Below are 19,216 nucleotides of genomic sequence, written 5' to 3'. Positions count from 1 at the left end.
GAAATGTATATATATTTTTTTAAATTAAAATACTCCCAAGCAAGGAAAACCAAACAGACTCGACATTACTCACATGCTCTCAATACCAGTGTAGCGTTTGACCAAAAAGGAGCGGATCATATGACCAAATATATTAGCAAAACCACTAATCGATTCCTAATTTAAACATAAGGCAAAACCCAAAGTGTGAAGGCGGCTTTTGCAATTCAGGAAAGATGTAGTGGGGATTCATTTCGCTCCACGTCTGTACTCTTTGGTTGAGTGGCTGTGGACCAATCGGTGACAAGGGGGCGGAGTCTGCGGCAAATTAACAAGCTGTGAGCTGCGGATGAGAGCAGCAGAGACCTCACTTATCCATCCATCCTGCTTTACCTTACGCCCTTTGACGGTAAGAGCCGCTTTATGCTTCACATTCAGGTGGTTCTGATTCAGATTGCCGCCGGCAATTTATTTAAGAGACAAGTCAGTATCACAGCTTTGGAGCTTTTGCTACATGAAAAAAAAAAAAAAATATATATATATATATCATGTGAGTTTATCCCAAGGTTGACTTTTTGTGAAGGTGTCGGCATTTGATGGCATTGAATGAAGGGATTAGAGTGGCGTAATCAACATGTGTGGGCTGCTTGATAAAGCTGGGACGCACTAAGGCAAACGCTGATTAACACTGACCATGTGTCCACCACCCAGGACTGTTTTTTTTTTTTTTTTTGTCGCGATGCACTGCTTCTCCTCCTGCTGTTTTAACCACTCAAATCATCTCAGTGGATGCCGTGGGGCTCTTGTCCTTGAAATGCAGCCAAAGGAGGATTGAGCAAATATGTGTAATTTAGCGAGATGCATTGCTCATCTTCCTGATCATGGACCTTATCCCCACCCAAACATACACACACTAGTTCATACTCTTGTTTTTTCCCCCCTTTCATGCAGGTATTTCATGTCCCTAAAAGGCTTGATGGGTTATGAACTGATCCCACAGATGTTACTTCTTAATGAGGTAGACATTTAGTAGGTGTTGATGAAAAGACATTTCAAGTAATAATTTGGAAAAGTAAGACGTTTAATAAAATTTATTCAATTTCAGCATATTCTGAGTTGAATTCAGATGATTTTGCATCTTCTGTTAATAACATAGTACTTATGTCTGTCCTGCCTTATGGTCTCAATCCACGTCTAATCTCTTTATCTCTGTCATCTCAGATAATGTCCTAATTCAGGTCTAGTTCATATTGTATACAAAAAGAGTATTTGTTTAAATCCTTATCCCATCGAATTAAAACCATATTCGTCTGAATCTCTACTTAATCCCTGCTGTTCCTCCCTGCTTTGTGTGTGTGTGTGTGCATGCGTGTGGGTGTGTGTGTGTGTGTGTTTGTGCTGCCTATTCCCACAGAGCATTAATGCCATAATTGCATTTCAATAATTAAATGTCTTTCGAATCATCCAAGCGAAACCAAACAGGCAGGGAAGGGAAAAGCAACATACCTCGCATCCAGGAGCTGCGATCGTCCTTCAGAATTATGCGTGTGTGTTTGCAGGGTTTATTGATGTGTTTCTGTTAGTTTTTCTGCTCAGAAACCTGTAATAAGCAGTGCAGTTGTTTATCCCACACTGTATACTATACCTTTCCTCGAGATAGAACCAATCCTCCTGTGCTTTTCTCCTCTTCTTAAATACAGCAGAGCACAACAAAATGTTTATTCATTTATTGTTTCATTGAACTGATTTTGCATTTATTACAAAATAGGGTTATAACACAGTACCAAACAAGAAAATCATAGATTGGCTTGTTGCTATTATTTAAAACATGGCTTTCAAACACATTTATATGTTGGATAACAATTTAAACCAACAAAGAAATGAAGAAAATGATAACTATGTCTTGGTCAGTGGGCAGTTTTGCTTTGCTCTTTCCAATTGCATGGATTGAACAGTGGAGATGTTGAAAGCTGGGGATAATGTGTTAGAATCTAACCTTGCTTTAAACAACTCCACAACTTCACCTCTTATCTATTTGTGTTGGCCCTTGGTCTTAATTATGCTGTTTGCTCACTAATGTTTTAGCAACTGGGTAATGGTTCACATAGTTATAAAATCAGAATATAGAAATGATTTAATCAAGTGTGAAATTGTTTAAATCTGAAGAAGTATATTAGTAAGTAACAGGGCGGTTCACCTGAATGTTGTTATTGATCACCTTTTCAATTAAAATACATCTTGTGGAAGGCAAACAGTCTGGGAAGGAGAATACTTAAAATATCCCAGAGTATTATTAAATTTTGATTGACTCAGGTTGGCATACTGTCACACAGAGATCAATTTTATAATGTTTGTTCATCTTAATCAATATTTTTGTTGCAGATATGCTTTGTAATGTAGGAAAATTCTTACATTTTTATTTTGCAATATTGCATATGGATGGATGGATGGATGGATGGATGGATGGATGGATGGATGGATGGATGGATGGATGGATGGATGGGACTTACTTGTTCACACACTGAAATGCTTCTTAAAATCAATATAGTGACTAATAGAGTTTTAGCTGGCAGCTGGATCCAGAGTGGAGGTGATGAAACGAACAGAAACAGATTTCTGTGTGGAAAACAGATGAGATGTTGAAAGTAAATTGGTCATGGAATAATGGACAGATCATTCTTTTCTGCAAAGATGTGCACTTACTGCTCCAAAAATGCCTGAACAGCGCTGGTTATTAAACGGATTAAATCTATTTGATCCTCTTTGCATCTTCTTACATCAGAACCACTGGTTACAATATATTGAGACTTTTTGATACACCACCTTGCAGTAATGCATAATTGGGAAGTGTAAAGAAAATGTCACATAAGTGTCATATAAAAAAATTGGAAAGTGTGGTGTGTATCTATATTTGAACTTTATGAGCCAATATAGAGTGATATCACCTTTTGCTGCAGTTGAAGCTGGAAATCGTTGGGGGTATTTTTCTTCTAGCTTTGCACATCTTGAGAATCCTTCTTTGGAAAGAAGTTTAAGCTTCGTCAGACTGGGAGAGCATAAGTGAACACTTTTTAGTTTATTAATTAGTTTAGATCTGGATAATTGCAACCTTTGAAAGGTAACTTTCTGTTCCTTATTTACGCTCTTCTACCAGTCATGTCTTGGAAGGATTGTTAGCAGTCGTGTAAAATGCTCAGATTATTGGTTGAACAATGGTCTTTGAATTGTTCAAGACAAGGGATGTTTTATAATCCGACTCTGCTTTAAACATCTCCACAGCTGTGTTCCTTGACCTGTTCCTTGCTCTTCATTCTTTTGCTTGTTCTCAACAAGCAAAAGTTGAGTTTTATGTTGAGATTAAATTACACAAGAAAGGACATTTTTCGTAATTGTGGGACTTCTGAAATCTATTGATTTAACTTTTATTTATTCAGGAGTATCAGAGTAAAGCAGTTTGAATCTGTATACCACACTTGTTACATTTGTATACAAGTGTATACAAATGTAACATATATATATATACGTATATATATATATATATATGCTTTTTCTTCCACTTAATAATTATGTTCTACTTCATGTTGTTCTGTCATAAAATTGAGATAAAATTTGAGCAAAATATGATAAAATGTGTTAGTTCCGTCGCTATAACGTAAGTCAATACATGCTAAATGTATACTGCTAAAATAGTTTATGTCTAAATTTCTCCTGCTCCATTGAGTGGAAATATAAACAAAGGAATTTTCTTCCCCTTCCTTAAAATGCCTTACAGCCTAAGGAAGGTAGAACTGTTACAGTTTATTTGTCCAAGACTGCGATCTTTGCGATCTCTTCTCTCCACACCTGGCATCTCATTTAGGTTCCTGCCTATATGATCTATATTTCCTCTTAATAAATTTTCTCTCAGCACTCAGTGACAATTCCCCTTCCTGCACCCTGGAAGCAAAAAGTCGTCTCTTTGCTTGACAAAGCCTCTGGTCTTTTTACTTTTCACACTGACCCCAAATACAAGCTGATATAATCACAGCTCAGATTTTCTCGCTCTGCTCCCAGAGCAGCTGAGCTGTTAGTGTATGCGTTTGTGTGTGTACATTGCTGATGCCGACATGCGGGAAGACAGAAAAAGGGCGCTGTTACGTTTACCTTGGTGTAGAGTGTTGGTACATGACAAAGAAATTGGGTCGTTAGATATTATCGCTGCTAAATAAAAACAGGTATCAGTGAGGAAGCTTCTCATTTTCAGCTCCTCGGCGGACTCCCCGTCTCCACCTACTCCCTTGTCTACTTGTTATTATTTAGGTCTTTTCTTTTGCAAAATATCTAAGGAAGTTAAACTGGTTTATTTGTTCTTTGTGTATGCTCAGTTTACTCCTCATTCAACTTTCTTCTTTTAGATGTAGCTGTGATTAATTTCGCCCTACATGGAGAGCACAGTGAATAGTTTACAAACGGATTCCTCAGGAAATGTCCATACGCCCATCCATCCATTTTTTTATGTATACTTTTTATATCCCTGCATGATCAAGATTTGGTTAGCATGTAGGAATTTAACTGTAAACATTTAAAGGGGCTGATTTTGACAAGACTTTTCCTATTTCACGTAACAGAACTCAATAAAAGAAAAATCTAAATAAGGATATATAATCTAAAAATATGTAAAGATAGAGCTCTGCAGTGGGATTATTTTGAGTTTATATCAGTCAGTAAATTTGCATTTATTTAGATTCACCATCAACTAAACAATTAGGAGTCTATATTAATCTAAATTTTGTTATTATTTCTATGAGCAGAAAGCAATATGGAAGACTTTTGCCTAGTTTCTTAAGTCAAGTAGAGTCCTTTCACCAAGAAAACAATTTTCCGACTACAGTTGGTCTCAGACATTTATTAGAGTTCCTGTTGTTGACCTGTTTCAGCTGATATTGTCATACCGGCTTACAGTACAGACAGCATCTCATCGTATTTACCGTCTTCTCTTCATTTTTGGCCCACAGTTAAAATAAAAGTCGAAGGTCAAAGTGTTGACTACTGAACTTGAAAGGTAAAAATTTAATTTCTTCCATAAAATGCGTTATGCTGTCATATCAAAAGGTTTGAGCCTGACAGACAGTTTGATTGATGGATCCTCCTTATTGGGGTCTTCCTCCACCACTGGAGAGTCCTGCTTTGTCTTCTACTGACCGCAAAATAGCTAAAAGTTTTAATCTGTTCGGGTTTCATGTCAGCAAAGCTGCTCAGGAGGATGGTTCAGGTTCTGCTCTAGAATTAACTTATACAATTTTATGAAATAATAACTTTATTTGACTAAAATCTAAGAAATGCTGTGAGAAATTAGCATGGTGTTGAAGCTCAATTTCAAGACATAAATTGTACATCAACTTTCCCAGTTGCAACGAGTTGAGAGAGTTTTAATACATTTTCACTGCATAAAGAGCTGAAATCAGAGAGTTTCACTGCAGGAGTGATTTAACATTAATGATGTCGGTTTAATGTAAGTTTAATCACTTTTAGTGTGCGCATGCATGTGTCTTCCTGCATTTGCCTCAGTTCAAGTTAAAATTGAAAGCTGCCCCAGTGGCACCTCTAAGGAAAACTCATGAATGATAATCAGCATCCATTATCTCCGTTCTGCGAAGCCCTTCATAAGTTATACATGTTCAAAGTGAAGTCATGCCAAGATTACCCTGCCATTTTCTACAGACACACTGCGGGAATCCAAGGTTTTTCTGTGCCAGACATAATCATGGACATCACTCTCTGCAGCTTATTCCCAGAGGAATAGGCCTTGATGAAAAAGGATGTTAGCATTTTCACAGAATTATTCTAGGCCTCAGCACTTTGAAAGCGTTAAACCTCATAAATAAAAAATAAAAAATAGTCTGCTGCATCTACTCATTTTCAGAGAGATGAAAGGAGAAGGCGCAGGCAGGTTTGTCTTTTTTTTTTCCTGAAACTGCAGTGCAGTCATGACTGTTAATCTTGTGTGTGTGTATTACAGAGGGGGGACATTAAGTGACTGGAACTGATGTGCAGAGATCTTTCAAAGAGAGATGTTATTGGTGGCAGAAATTGCTTAGTGGAGTATGAAAAGAGAAAGGGGTTTATCTGCCTACCTTGAAGGAGTGAGACATATTCAAAGGGTGAAAGAAAAATGTCTCTCCATCAGCTTGGCAAAATGCAAGATGCCCATCACTTGCAGTTGCCTTGGTAATCTCGATTTGAAATTCTGCGTAAGCACCTGAGATGGCGTGCGTGTGCTTGTGGATCTGAATCACGAAGAGAGGATGTTTAGTAAATTCCCCTGGTCTTCCAGGCATGCTGTCGAAAGGTGTCAAGTTTAAATGGCAGTAAGGATTACGTACGTGAACACATCATGTTTTGATTGCAAAAATGTCAACCACCGATCTATTCTGTCTGAGAATTAGGATTACACAGAGAGATTAAAGGCAGCTTTTAAAGGCCAGAGAGTTTAATTGCATGGAATTAACTTGTCAGGATTAAACTTCTGTAACTCAAACCACAGGAGATCTCCTGACATATTCAGTCCTTTTAGTCGTGGGGGAGCATTTATGGCTTGTTATTAGCGCTTCCCTTTTAAGGTATTGTGGGAAAACCACCTGAGTAGACCAAAACTAAAGTTGTGCTCAGGCTCATCAATGACCAAGCTGGCAAAGCGTGGGACCAGCTGACAGATGGAGCGCCACAACTCCAAAGGTCAGAACGGTGTCACCATTTCAAGTAAAAGTCAGCCAGCCATGGTGCTGTTATCCTCTCATGCTTTCACACCGCCACACATGGTGACTGCTCTCCCTGCCTGAGCTTTGTTGCTCGGACTTTTCGTACAGAAAAATAGGAGTGCCAGTCTTTAAAAAGTTCAGCTCCCACAACTCAGAAGGTCAGAAACATTACCTGCATTTACATGTGTGCCAGCTGCCCCTTTCCTCTGGGGCGGCTTCTTTTTCTGGGCAACATGGGATGAACAAGATTAGGTGAGAATGGTTTCCTGTATAAATAAGAGCTGCAGTGTGTGACGTCGGTGGCAGCTGCATAAGGTTTTTGTCATGTAAATAAATTAGGCCATGAAATCATTTAAAGATTGTTCTTAAATGCTTAATTGGACATTTATACTACAGTTGACTCAACTGTTAGAGGGGGAGATATAAAAATGAATCTGCATTAATACGGTGCACACAAAACTAATAAGCTATGACTTTATTGAAGCACCTTATGATTTAATTTCACTATTCAGCCTTCTCAGCATCCTTCATTTTTGTCAGACAATATTTGCGTAAATCTGTCAGATTGTGAGATCTTGTAACCTTTTCTGGAGACCTCTTAAATTTTCTCTAGGATTAAGTTCTCTTTTAACTTCAATTATGATGTTCGAAAATGTTCTTTTGTTCTAGAGAAGGCAATCTCATGGTGATTTGGACTTATAATAATGATGATAAAAGAAATCATGTCATTTAAATCTTTTTATAATATGCACCTTGCCCAAAACCCCTCAATCAGACCCAGAGGTCGTCTGGTTGTGTTTAGATGGTAGCCTCGCTATTTCATTTTGTAAAGGAGAATCATGCTTTGGCTGATTTTAGCAACTGTAAAACCAGCTGGACATTTCCTCATAAAAACCAGTTTGCTGTGATCCTTTAGGCCATTCAAGTAGAGCACTGAAAATTTCATATGCATATGTCCACTGAAAAGGGTTCTACTGCAGCAGACTGTAAAATGCAAAATGGATTGTCACGCTTTTGACTTCTCTGTTCATATGCAGCAACAAATTCCATGAGTAGACTTTGTTTCTCTCTTTAACTTGGTCTATTCACAGTCAACACTTTTCTTTACTGAAACTATCTTGACTAAAAAACCTAGTTGTTGTTTCAGACTACTGTTGGCCACAGATAGCATGCTCTCTCCCGAGCATTAACACTAGTAGTACTGCAGGCAGTGCTGGAGTCGAAATAATAATCAGCCTGAACAGTGGCATGAAACCCGATGGGTTTTTGGAGAACAGTCGAAGTCTATGAGAAAGATTAATCCATATCAGGCTTTAGTTAATCCTACAGTGCTTGTTAATGAATTTCAAGGTTTTTCTCGCCAGAAGGACAGAACTATGCTAGAACTGGATACTGCTTTACTGTCAGATGGACTGGCTCAGAGGAAAGAACAGGACACAGCGGGATGGGGCGCCCATTTTTCTGGCCGATATCCATTGTTTCTGTTGTCGACAGCACTGTCACCTGCCATCTCACACATATAGCATTAGCCAGCAGATTCCAGCCATTCTTGGGACCGCTAATTGCATCTCTGATGCCAGCAGAAAAAACGACAACAAAACAATCTGTTACCTCTTTATCACTTTCTGAATTCACCAGCTTCCTGCACATTTCGGTCTTATACCCCTAACTCTCTGTTTCTCCATTTGGCCAGCAAAAAACAATGTTGCTTGGCAACAACAGTACTAGAAAAAAAGCACAGAGTCTATCTATAATCTCTTTTCAGTGTAGGGAGGTAAAAAGTCAAAGAAGGTAGAAAAGTGGAGAGAAAAGAGGCTGAGGTGGACAGATAAAACTAGAACGACAGGGAGAGTGAGCTGAGAAAATGCTGACGACATTTATGATTTTTAAAAACAATAAACCGGTGCTTAAGTTTGAACTTGTATATTTTTCTCTAATCCACATATGCTCACATATTAGCATACACCTCCTTTATTACTCTGTTTAAGTCCCTTAGCCATCAACAAACTAGCAGTGCAGCTCTGACAGCATATCTTGCTTTTAAAAACCTGTTTTTTATGGGAGAACCCAGAAGGTTTGGGAGGTTTCTTTTTTCTCCTCTTTTCTATATTCTTGTCTCTATACCTTCAACTCTTTATCTTCCTTCTAGTCCTCTTCTCTCTACTCATCAGTCTGTCCCCTCCACAAATCATTTCCTCTCATCATGTTCATCTGCTTGCCTTCCTGTCACATTTTTTGGGTGCACACCCCCCTCCATATCACTTCTTTTCCTGTAACTCATCTATCTATCCATCTCCACAGCTTTCATCCTCCTCTTTATTCCCCTGTTCTTATATTATTGTTTATCTTATTTTGCTTTCCTTTCATTTATTCCTCCTTTTACCAGCTCTCCTGTGGTCTGTGCTGAGATGTCAGTTCTGGAGGTTTCGACTCCGCTCTTCCTCTTCCTGCTCTCCATCCTGTTGCCGGGCTACGGTTGCTGGGCGGCGGACGTTCCAGAGGACACCACATCGGCGTTTTCGGTCAGACTGTACCACCGGCTGCAGGCTGCAGGGGGTCAGGAAAACATCATTTTTTCTCCACTGAGTGTGTCTGTTGCCCTCGGTATGGTGGAGCTGGGAGCCCGGGGGGCTTCACTGGAGGAGATACGAGAGGCTGTGGGATTCAGTCACTTACTGCCTGGTGAGATAAACGTCCCAAGCATCACACTCACATGGTTGAGAGAATAATGCACCATTGTCTTGTGTGGTTGTCAGATCAGGTGCTGTGGTTTACAGTACCAGAAGATTCAAATTGTCCACTTGATAAATAGCTCATTTTTAAAATTTGGAAGATAATTAAGTTTGGGGTTTTTTCATGTAGAAATGTATAGAAAATTAGTTTTCTACACATTTAAAACTTTATTTTAAAATTCACAATTTCAAATTGCTTAAAAATATAAAATGGATAGTTTAGTTTTTTTTCCCCAGATGAGTCATTTTGAAAAACATATCAGTAAATATCTTACCTGCTGCTGAAAGGCTCTTAGCGTCGTCACATGATGAATTTTACCTAGTCAGTCTGCTAACTTAAATAAACAGTTTTATTAGCTTTGGACTGAATGCTTTTTGTTACCAAGCCAGATTACAAAATGATATTGCTTCACGCAACTGCTGAAGCAATGAACTGATGATAGTGTTTTTTAATCTCATGCAATGCTGTTCAGATGCACCGATGAAGGTTCACTCACCTCAGCATGACCGGGGAGATGGACCTATTTTCTGATTAATATAGCTGTTGAATAATTGACCACTTGGTGGCCACGTTCATTGAATTTTCACACTGAGATGATCAGGTGGTCATTTTGAATGACCAGCAAGATTAGAACATCATGGCAAAGCATCACACTGTAAATGTAAACATTTTTACCCTGATACAAATTACAAAGTATGCTGTAAAATTCATGCAGCAAAAGCACATAATACTCCACAAACGAAACCAAACCTGATGCTTCAGATACAGCAACAGACAAGAAAGACTCTACTTGAGTACAATAATAATTTGTGCTCTGAAAGACTAAACTTTTTATATAGTTTTTGTAAATTACATTTTTGAGTGCTAGATAAAAAATATGTGGCTAATATTTCAAAACATTACTCAAAAGGGAAAAATAAAGAATCCTCAATTTAACTCGTATGACTTTGACATGGCAAAGGTGTGTAAACATGTACTACATGTGTGTACAGGATACACACACAGGGACAGGGTGAATGTGTGTGCGTCTGCTGTTATCCATGTAGGTGTGGAGTTCTCCTTGCTCCAGAACTTGACAGAGGCGCTCTCCGATGATGACGCCCACTACGTGATCCGGTTTGCAAACAGCCTCTTCCTGCAGGAAGGTATCAGCTTTAACCCAGACTTTCTACACCTGATGAAGAAATACTTTCAGGCTGAAGTGGAAACTGTGGATTTCAGCGAATCTCCGGTGGTCGCCAAACAGATCAACAACTGGGTGGAGAATCACACAGAGAGTAAGTGAGACAAATAGTCAAAAGGAGGGAATACAGCAGGTGAGGTGCATTTATAATGTTTACATTTTTTACTTTAGCTAGAAGATACCAAGCTGTGTAAAGCCTAAGTGCACTAATGCTTCATAATTCTTTGTCATGACTTCAAAGCTTCAATACAGCATTAATCTTCTTTAGGAAAATTATCCAGATTTAGAACATAATTCAGTCGAAATTTTATCCCCTGCAGGTAAGATTCGTTCACTGCTGTCAGCCGAGGATTTCAGCAGCATCACCCGTCTCACTCTGGTGAACGCCGTCTATTTCCGAGGATCCTGGAAAAATCAGTTCAGGCCAGAGAACACCAGAACCTTCTCCTTCAGCAGAGATGATGGCTCGGAGGTCCAGACCCTGATGATGTACCAGCAGGGAGACTTTTACTACGGTAGGCATGAGTCTGCATGCCCATGAGTGCAGAACTGGACCAGTGTATCTTTATTTAGAAATTTTACTTTACTGCACTTACTTCTCAGTGTGATTTAAAATGTTAATCTAAGGTCTAAAATATCGATATTTAGTGTTAGCAGAGTGAAAGGCATTTTTTCGGCTCAGGGAATTTGCCCACATTTGTAACAGTTGTTCTCCTAAAATGTGAAATATTTCAATATTTCCTCTCAGTCTTTTATTCTCTTTTGTTCCTTCTGTACTGCCAAAAACAGTTGCATCAAGTTGTTAAGATGCCACTAAAATTGGTGCATTTGAGTTATTTTGGTGACATCTGCATGTGTGGGCAGAGTGTTCACACACACATACAGATACATGCATACACACTCATGAACAAGAGGGATCCCTAATGTGTTTTCCTCTGATGAGTCCAGAGGGTGTGAATGTGTCAACTGTGTGTGTGAGAGCCGTAAACAGGTCCTTGTGGAGAAGACCACATTTTTTCTGTCTCACTTTGCAGAACAATCATAGTGATTAACCACATTAACCAGTTCTTCCCTAATCACCTGCGTGGTTCCTGTTTCTTGGAACCACCTCAGCGGCGATCTAGCTGGGTTTTGCGTAAAAGACATTTGTTTGGCAGCAAACTGCATTGGTTGATTGGCCTTGAAATTCGCAACAAGACTGTAGTAATTGCCAAGATGGCGAGCTGCGAATAAATATTTCATGATTAAATCTTGAGATCCTAACCTTTTTTTAATTGTTAACTAATTGTACTAATGTTGTTAATACTTCACAATTCACACCAAAACTTGTGTATCAGTAGTATCATGTATCCTGGGTTCATCAGTTTCTGGTGGCTTTCAAGTTTTTACTCCAGCTGCAGTCCACCCTGTGTTCTTCACAATCCTTTTAACCTTAACCCAAAAGTGTCCCTGTTGCCTATACAACTTTTACTGACACACTTCTTTTGTTCTACTTGCAATTTACTGTATTTTTTGTCACTTACAGGCTACAGCATGTAACTCTGCCTTACAGAGGCCACACCAATACTTTCTCTATGATGACATATCAGAGTACATTACCAGAAACATTAACATTTTTAGTATTTAAAAACAAAATGTTATATACTCTCCAGATTAAATGGCAATAACAAGTTTAGTACGTTTTGTTGGAAATGTCTTTGTAAAGTTTTTCTTTGTTTCTAAAATGCACTAAGCATCCGTAACTTTTTCATGCTTTCTAAAATGTATTCATTCAAATTATTTTGTGTCAGACATTTATTTTCAAGTGACTAGATCTTGATTAAAACACTTCAGAAATGAGTTTACAAAATATCAGTCAGTCTATATGTGTCAGCATGATTCAATTTGTGGATGTCTCTCCACAACTAAAGTCCAAGCCCAACGCTTGAGCATTTACTTGTGTCGTGACACGCCAGTGGCCTTGTTTTGGTCTCTTCTTGATCAGGTGAATTCAGTGATGGCTCCCAGGAGGCTGGCGGTGTGTACCAAGTCCTGGAGATGCCCTATGAGGGAGAGGACATGTCCATGATGATCATACTGCCCCGGCAGGAGGTTCCTCTGGCTTCCCTGGAGCCCATCATTAAAGCACCACTGCTGGAGGAATGGGCAAACAATGTTAAACGACAGAAGGTGGAGGTGTACCTGCCTAGGTGAGATACAACATATACATGCACATCAAGGCAAGACAGAAAGTTATCATTCTGCCCTTGATGCATTAGTTTAATAAACACCGCATTTATGGATTAAGGCTACCCTGTGCGTAACGCTTAGGTCTTATGATCTACGGTACTTCCTCCTCTGTCAGTCAAAAGTAATTCTTTGTTCATTTTATCTGCAGATAATATATATTTTTTCATAGTAAATAGAACACAATAGAAACAAACATTTTACTGAACTCTTTCAAGTGTTTACATACAGTGGTGTACATGTTTTTTTCATTACAGTCACAAATCATAATGTATTGTGTTGTATTTTTATTCAGCTCAATTAAATGTATGTGACAGATTAGCATAATGTGGAAAGAAAAACTGTTTTCTTTTTTCTTAAAGGTGTGGCATGCATTGAGCTCAGTTCACTCTCATATCTCTAAATAACATTCATTGCAACAACTATTAGTCAAAGTCATTTAATTGTGTCATTTTTGACAGCCTTAGACGTTTGTTGGAGAACATTAGAGAACAAAAAGAACTATCAATGCTCCATGTTACCGATTCAGTTCCCATGAACTGAATTTTCTCTCTCTGCCCAAATCCTGTCTTACAACTGCAAATGAATGCCACTAGTTTTACAAATACACTTTTGAAAAGGTGGTTAATCAAACTGAATATATGAATTAACAAGGACAGCAATTATATTTTCTCAGAGTGAGGTTATATTTGTATATTTGTTTGATGATCTGGAACAAAACAAAAACAGAAGGAATCTGTAGGGCAAATGGTTTTTCAAAGCACTGTGTTTTTCTCCTACTTCGTAGTTTTTTATAGGTCTATTAAATAAAGCCATTGTAACTGCACGTGTTTTTATTGCTGCAGTTTAATGCTATTTTATCATCAGTTTTCCCGCGGCCCTTCTATGAGTTATCGTCTTGTTCCTCTTTTACGTTGACTAACTGACATCCCCCATCAGGTTTAAGGTGGAACAGAAGATTGATCTGAGAACCACGCTGCAGGAGCTGGGAATTACCAAAATCTTCACCGATGATGCTGATCTCTCTGCCATGTCAGGTGAGGCATGACACACAATTCAGACAAGGCTAGTGAATTTTCATAATAATCGCAAGGACAAAAACGTGACAAAAGCTGGTAAATGAACGGCAGCCTACATATTGGCAGTAAGAGGTAGTGTTCTATACTTTTTTAAGGTAACCACAGTAATTGTCAGTGAGTGGGCAGTTCGGCGCTGTCACATCAAGCAGTAAAAATAGATCCTCAAAGAGCAGCTCAGATACACACAGCCAGAGAAATATGGGATGTATATGGAGATATTTTACATCTGCACCAGAAAGATACACAAAGTTAACAGATATATAACCCAATACACAGTAAATGATGGAGTAAAACCTTTAATTTATTATGCTTTGATAACATTAATTATGCTGTTGAAGTCAGCCAACTTCTTTAAGGTGGAACAAAGGGGATTACATTGTAAAGCCTAGTCTAGTTAGAATAGCAACTTGTGCACGTCCCTATTCAAACAGCTTCAGCTTCACATGTACTCGGAGGACAGGTCAGGCAGATAAGAAGAAGGCCACTTAACTCACTTTCAGTCTCTGTGGAAATAATTAGGCTGTGTCCTCTGACTTAATGTCTTAAGCAAGGTGCCCCTTGATGCGGCCTATCTGTCTGCTTGTCAGTGCTGGTTTAATAAACACTCAAGGCTATTGTGTGTTTATGCTTTAGCTAAACATGCAACTTATAGTCTATATTAAAACTTAATTGCCTTCCTGTGTGTGTGTTAAAAAGACAGTTGTGACATCTGTGTCTTGTGCAGATGGTAAGGACCTGTACATTGGAAAGGCAGTGCAAAAGGCTTACCTGGAGGTGACGGAGGAAGGTTCAGAAGGAGCTGTTGGATCTGGTAGGGAGTTGTTTTTCTTTTGGCTTTTTACTTTAGTGTGAATAACTTCCATACACTGAAATTAATTGAAACTACACTGATTACTGTGGATAAGTAGAACAGGTACTGAACTGATCCCTCATTGTTCTCTGTCAGGAATGATTGCCTTGACCAGGACTCTGGTGCTGAACCAGCAGGTCATGGCGGATCATCCATTCTTCTTTGTCATCAGAAACAGAAGAACAGGTGTGTGGGGGTGTGTGTGCGTGTGGGTGTGTGTGTGTGGGTGTGGGTGTGTGTGCGTTTGGGGGTGTGTGGGTGTGTGTGTGTGTGTGTATCAACGTGCAGTACACCAGGAGCCTTCTGCAGAGGACATTCCAAAAGAGTTGAACTTTTTCATATTTTTGACAAGTCACAACAACAAACTCCAGAGTTTTTTTACTGGATTTGTATGTATTGAGAAAACACAATGCAGTGCATATCTGTGAAGTGAAAGGAAAAGAATACATGATGCTCAAAATAGTAAAAGTGTGGGTTTGGACTGATTCTCAGGTCCCTTTACTCAGATATCCATAAATAAAATCCAGCACAACCAACTGCCTTCAGATGTAACATAATAAGTGAACAAACATCGCCTGTTTGTCATAAAATCGCAACATAAATACAGCTTTACAGACTATAGAGTTGTGGAGAAGTTGAAAGCAGGTGAAAGCAGGGACCATGTCCCTTCCATGGTCTGCAGTTGACCATGAAAGGTACAAACAGGTGGAACAAAATCTGTTCAGATGAGATCAAAATGTAACTTTTTAGCTTATGTGCAGAATGATATCTATATCAGAAAACTAAAACTGCACATCACACTGAACACACTGTCCTCAGAGTGAAACATAATGCTGGCAGCATCATGCTGTGGGGTTGCTTTTCTTTAGCAGGTATGTTGCTAGGAATTTGATGGAGCTAAATAAAAGGAAAGTCTAGCAAAAATGAGCGCTGTCGGTTTGGGCTGCCCAAGTCCAATCCTCGAGAGCGTCCATCCTGCCACTATTAGAGGCATCTCAACTCCAAAACACCTAAGTCACACAGCTGAGATCCCTCAACAGGATCCGTTCGTCTCTACGGAGACCTGCTGACAAGCACTTCATCTGATTCAGGTGTGATGGAGAAGGCATGCATCTAGAAGTTGCAGAATGGTAGCTCTCAAGGACTGTACTTGGACACCTCTGCTGTAGATTAAAGCAAAATTTGCTATATTTAACACGTGTTAAATTGTCTCAGTTGGAGTCTAGACCTAAATCCAATAGATAATCTGCACCAAGTTGATGCTCACAGAAGCTTTCCATCCTATCTGACTTCAGAAAAAGAAGGATGTGACAGTTTTCTTATTTTCACCTTTAAGAAGTTTTTTTTTTTAAATTAAATCACATCTATCATGATTCTCCCACTTTACATGTATGCACTCTTTTGTGTTGGTTTACTTTAAAAAAAACCCACACATATTAGTATGCATATACTGTTGCAAGGCACTATGTCCAAAAAAATGTTAAGACCAGACAGTCTATGAATTTGGTAAGCATGATTCTACCTGTATAAATGAAACTTCCCTTTATCTGTCTTTTTCTTTAAGGCTCCATTCTGTTCATGGGCAGAGTCATGACTCCCGAAGTCGTCGAGCCCTTCGACCACGACTTTGACTCCATTTAGACGAGATGCGAGGCTGCTCTGTCAATCAAATCCTGACGTCATAAATGCTACCTATCCTCTATCACCATCCTCGGCTGTGTTTTATACTCTTTACAAAGAATATATATTATCCTAGTACAATATAATATATGATGAAACGTCGACATACAGCATACTGTATAATGTGACAGTGTTTTTATACTGGAAGCTTTAAATTCTTGGATACAGACACACAGACAGGTAGATGTAAATATTCACTAGTAAAGTGCGGTTTGTATGAGTGACAGGGACACACTGTACCTAATCCATGCACATCCCCTTTAAGTTCAGCTCAGGAGCTTCTGCTTCTTACTCACCTGCTACAAAACATATGACACTCAAAATGTACTCAACTTAAGAGCAACACTTCAGTTATATTTCTGTATGATTAGCGTTATGTTTTATATGCATAAATTTGCTTACTATTTATTGCAGAAAAAACTGCAAACGTTGCGTTCCTACAAAATATCTTAGTATTGAGACATTTTCTGTCTGCTGTAGGCACATGGCTTAGCTCCTGAGGAAATATTATGCCTTATCATATGTGAATGGTTAATTGATCCTGAGCTGGGCATCTTACAGGTAAGCCGAGGGGATTGTGTAACTAGGCCAGGTTGCTATGGCGATGGACCAGAGGATGAAGGTAGATCTGCAGCACTCTTGTGGGTGTGCCTTTAGCAAGAAACAGTGACACCAGCTGTATTTGATTCTTTTATTTGACCAAACATGAATGTGTTTCCATTAAAATCTCTCTATATATATGGACATATAATCGTTTGCGTGTGATTACTGTGCTTTTGTATCACTAAAGGACACTTTAGGTTTTAAGCAACATGACTTGTATAACTGTGACGAGAACACACTGTATAAGCTTCTGCTGGGTTATTTAAACACAAATTGGAATTAGGAGAAGAAAAAATAAATTTGTTACTTTACAAAAATACTTCAGCATTTGTAAATTCAGACACTGGCGCAGCTTATTTTTTTATGAGATGTGCACCACAGTGTCCTGCATGGGTAAAGTTAATTTTGCATCACATAGCTCATTAAAACAGCTCAACACACAACCGATAAAGAGATTATGCTTGTGATTAAATCAAACATGTACAATACTATGACCATGAGGTTTTAAATACAGAAAATTGATAAAATCCTAGGGCTGCAAGGTGTGTGGACATAAATATCTTGAGGGTGCAATGTGTGTTTTATCAACTAGCTATCTTGTTGAGGATCTATGGCTCATGTGTAGGAGGTTATTTATCTTGTTCCAGCTGGTATGATGTTTGTGCCTTATGTCTTCTTCATGTGCATATTTTTCCTCTTATCCAAGAAAATACAGAATGTAGACATGGAAAATTACCAAGTTGATCACTTTATCTCGATTTAGCTTTTTGTAACTTGAATGTTTAATATCAGCAAACAAGTTTAAATAATCGACAAAGAAAACCTAAGATTAGTTACTAGAGACATTTAAAAATTTCACCAGAGCTCAAAAACAAATGCTTGTGAACTTCTGTATATTCAGAACCATCAAACAGCTTACCATATTCCAAAATCTTTCACTTAATTTGTCATTAAAAGGAAGAAGTTTTTTTTTAGCTATCTGCAATAATCTTTTTTACTTCTGCAGTACTCATTCACTGCTCTCGTATGCGGCACACAACCACAGGCTGCCCACATCCTAAAATGTGTTTCAGTGGCATCAGATTCTATTGCAATAGCTGTGCATGCATCACTTGATCCTACTGTCCTACCTGGCTGTGATCCCATCAGTTTGGATTTATCTTGCCGTTGTAGGGATTGGTTTGTCATCTTTGACGGTTGCAGATCCTTTGCAATAAAAGTTGCAATAAATTTTATTATTAGCTCGTACTTTCTGAGGTTGGGGGAAGCTTTGTCATCGTTATATCAATTGATCTCAATGGTGTGGCTTTTGATTAAGTTGTTTTCCCTTTGGTGCAGAGGGTACTGAGTGCATGTAACCTTATTTGTTCAATATGAACTGTCAAGGTGCTGCACTTATTCATAATTTATGCCTTCTGTGTTCCTAGAAATTAATTCATAAATTAATCAATGAATTTGATTCAGAATCTTCCATGTCTGCGTCATGATGCATCAAAAAACAGATTTTATCCCAATCCCTACAGGCATGATATGCCGCATGGCTGATAAATCCATGTTGTAGGCAAAAAAGTCAGATCAGAGCTACAACTAAAGTAAATGATAAAAAAGCTGAAATGACCAGCACTAATTTTTACCGCTTATGTGACCCAGTTACACTTAGACTACCCTATGGTCGACACATGAGGGCCAGAAGTGTCCTTTCAATAATCTCTCCCTGGCTGTGGATGTTTCCAAAGAAAAATAAATTTAAAAAATAACAAATAAATTGAGGAAAAAATGTGTAACTATTGGCAAATGAAACAGTTTAAATTAAATGTATTTTATTTATCAGAAGAAAAAAAACTTTCAATTTGTCGTCACAGTAAAAACTAAGAGAACGTCCTGTATGTAAAAGAGATGGGATGCAAGGTGTGTGGATATAAATATCCAATTACAATTACTGTAATTGTAATTGTCTGACAATTACAGTACTTTAGCAGATTACGCTAACATTTCATCATTGGGGAAGTAGGGACAACCTATGAAACTGTCTTAGAAAATGCATTTCTGTTCAGTTTACGTTAGAGTTAGTTTCACCTGTTTAAAGAAAAAAAACTAAATGTTTCTCTGCCTGTATTTCTGTCCCCTAGTCGATTCTAGGAGAAAA

At 38.5% G+C, this 19,216-nt stretch overlaps 1 protein-coding gene across 1 annotated transcript; it reads left to right on the top strand.

The window, feature by feature from the left end:
* Window positions 1–290: 290 nt before the first annotated feature.
* serpini1 (serpin peptidase inhibitor, clade I (neuroserpin), member 1) lies at window positions 291–17,218 on the top strand. Its single transcript, XM_032545616.1, has 9 exons — window positions 291–388; window positions 9,103–9,398; window positions 10,496–10,726; window positions 10,953–11,147; window positions 12,617–12,821; window positions 13,798–13,895; window positions 14,662–14,748; window positions 14,884–14,973; window positions 16,352–17,218. The coding sequence occupies exons 2-9, from the start codon at window positions 9,125–9,127 to the stop codon at window positions 16,426–16,428; spliced, it is 1,257 nt and encodes a 418-aa protein (XP_032401507.1). The 5' UTR covers window positions 291–388; window positions 9,103–9,124; the 3' UTR covers window positions 16,429–17,218.
* The last annotated feature ends 1,998 nt before the right edge of the window (window positions 17,219–19,216 follow it).

This window comes from Xiphophorus hellerii, chromosome 18, assembly GCF_003331165.1.
Source record: "Xiphophorus hellerii strain 12219 chromosome 18, Xiphophorus_hellerii-4.1, whole genome shotgun sequence".
In the NCBI taxonomy this organism is placed as follows: Eukaryota; Metazoa; Chordata; class Actinopteri; order Cyprinodontiformes; family Poeciliidae; genus Xiphophorus; species Xiphophorus hellerii.
Note: the sequence above shows the minus strand (reverse complement) of the source record. Positions and strands in the feature narration are given on the sequence as shown.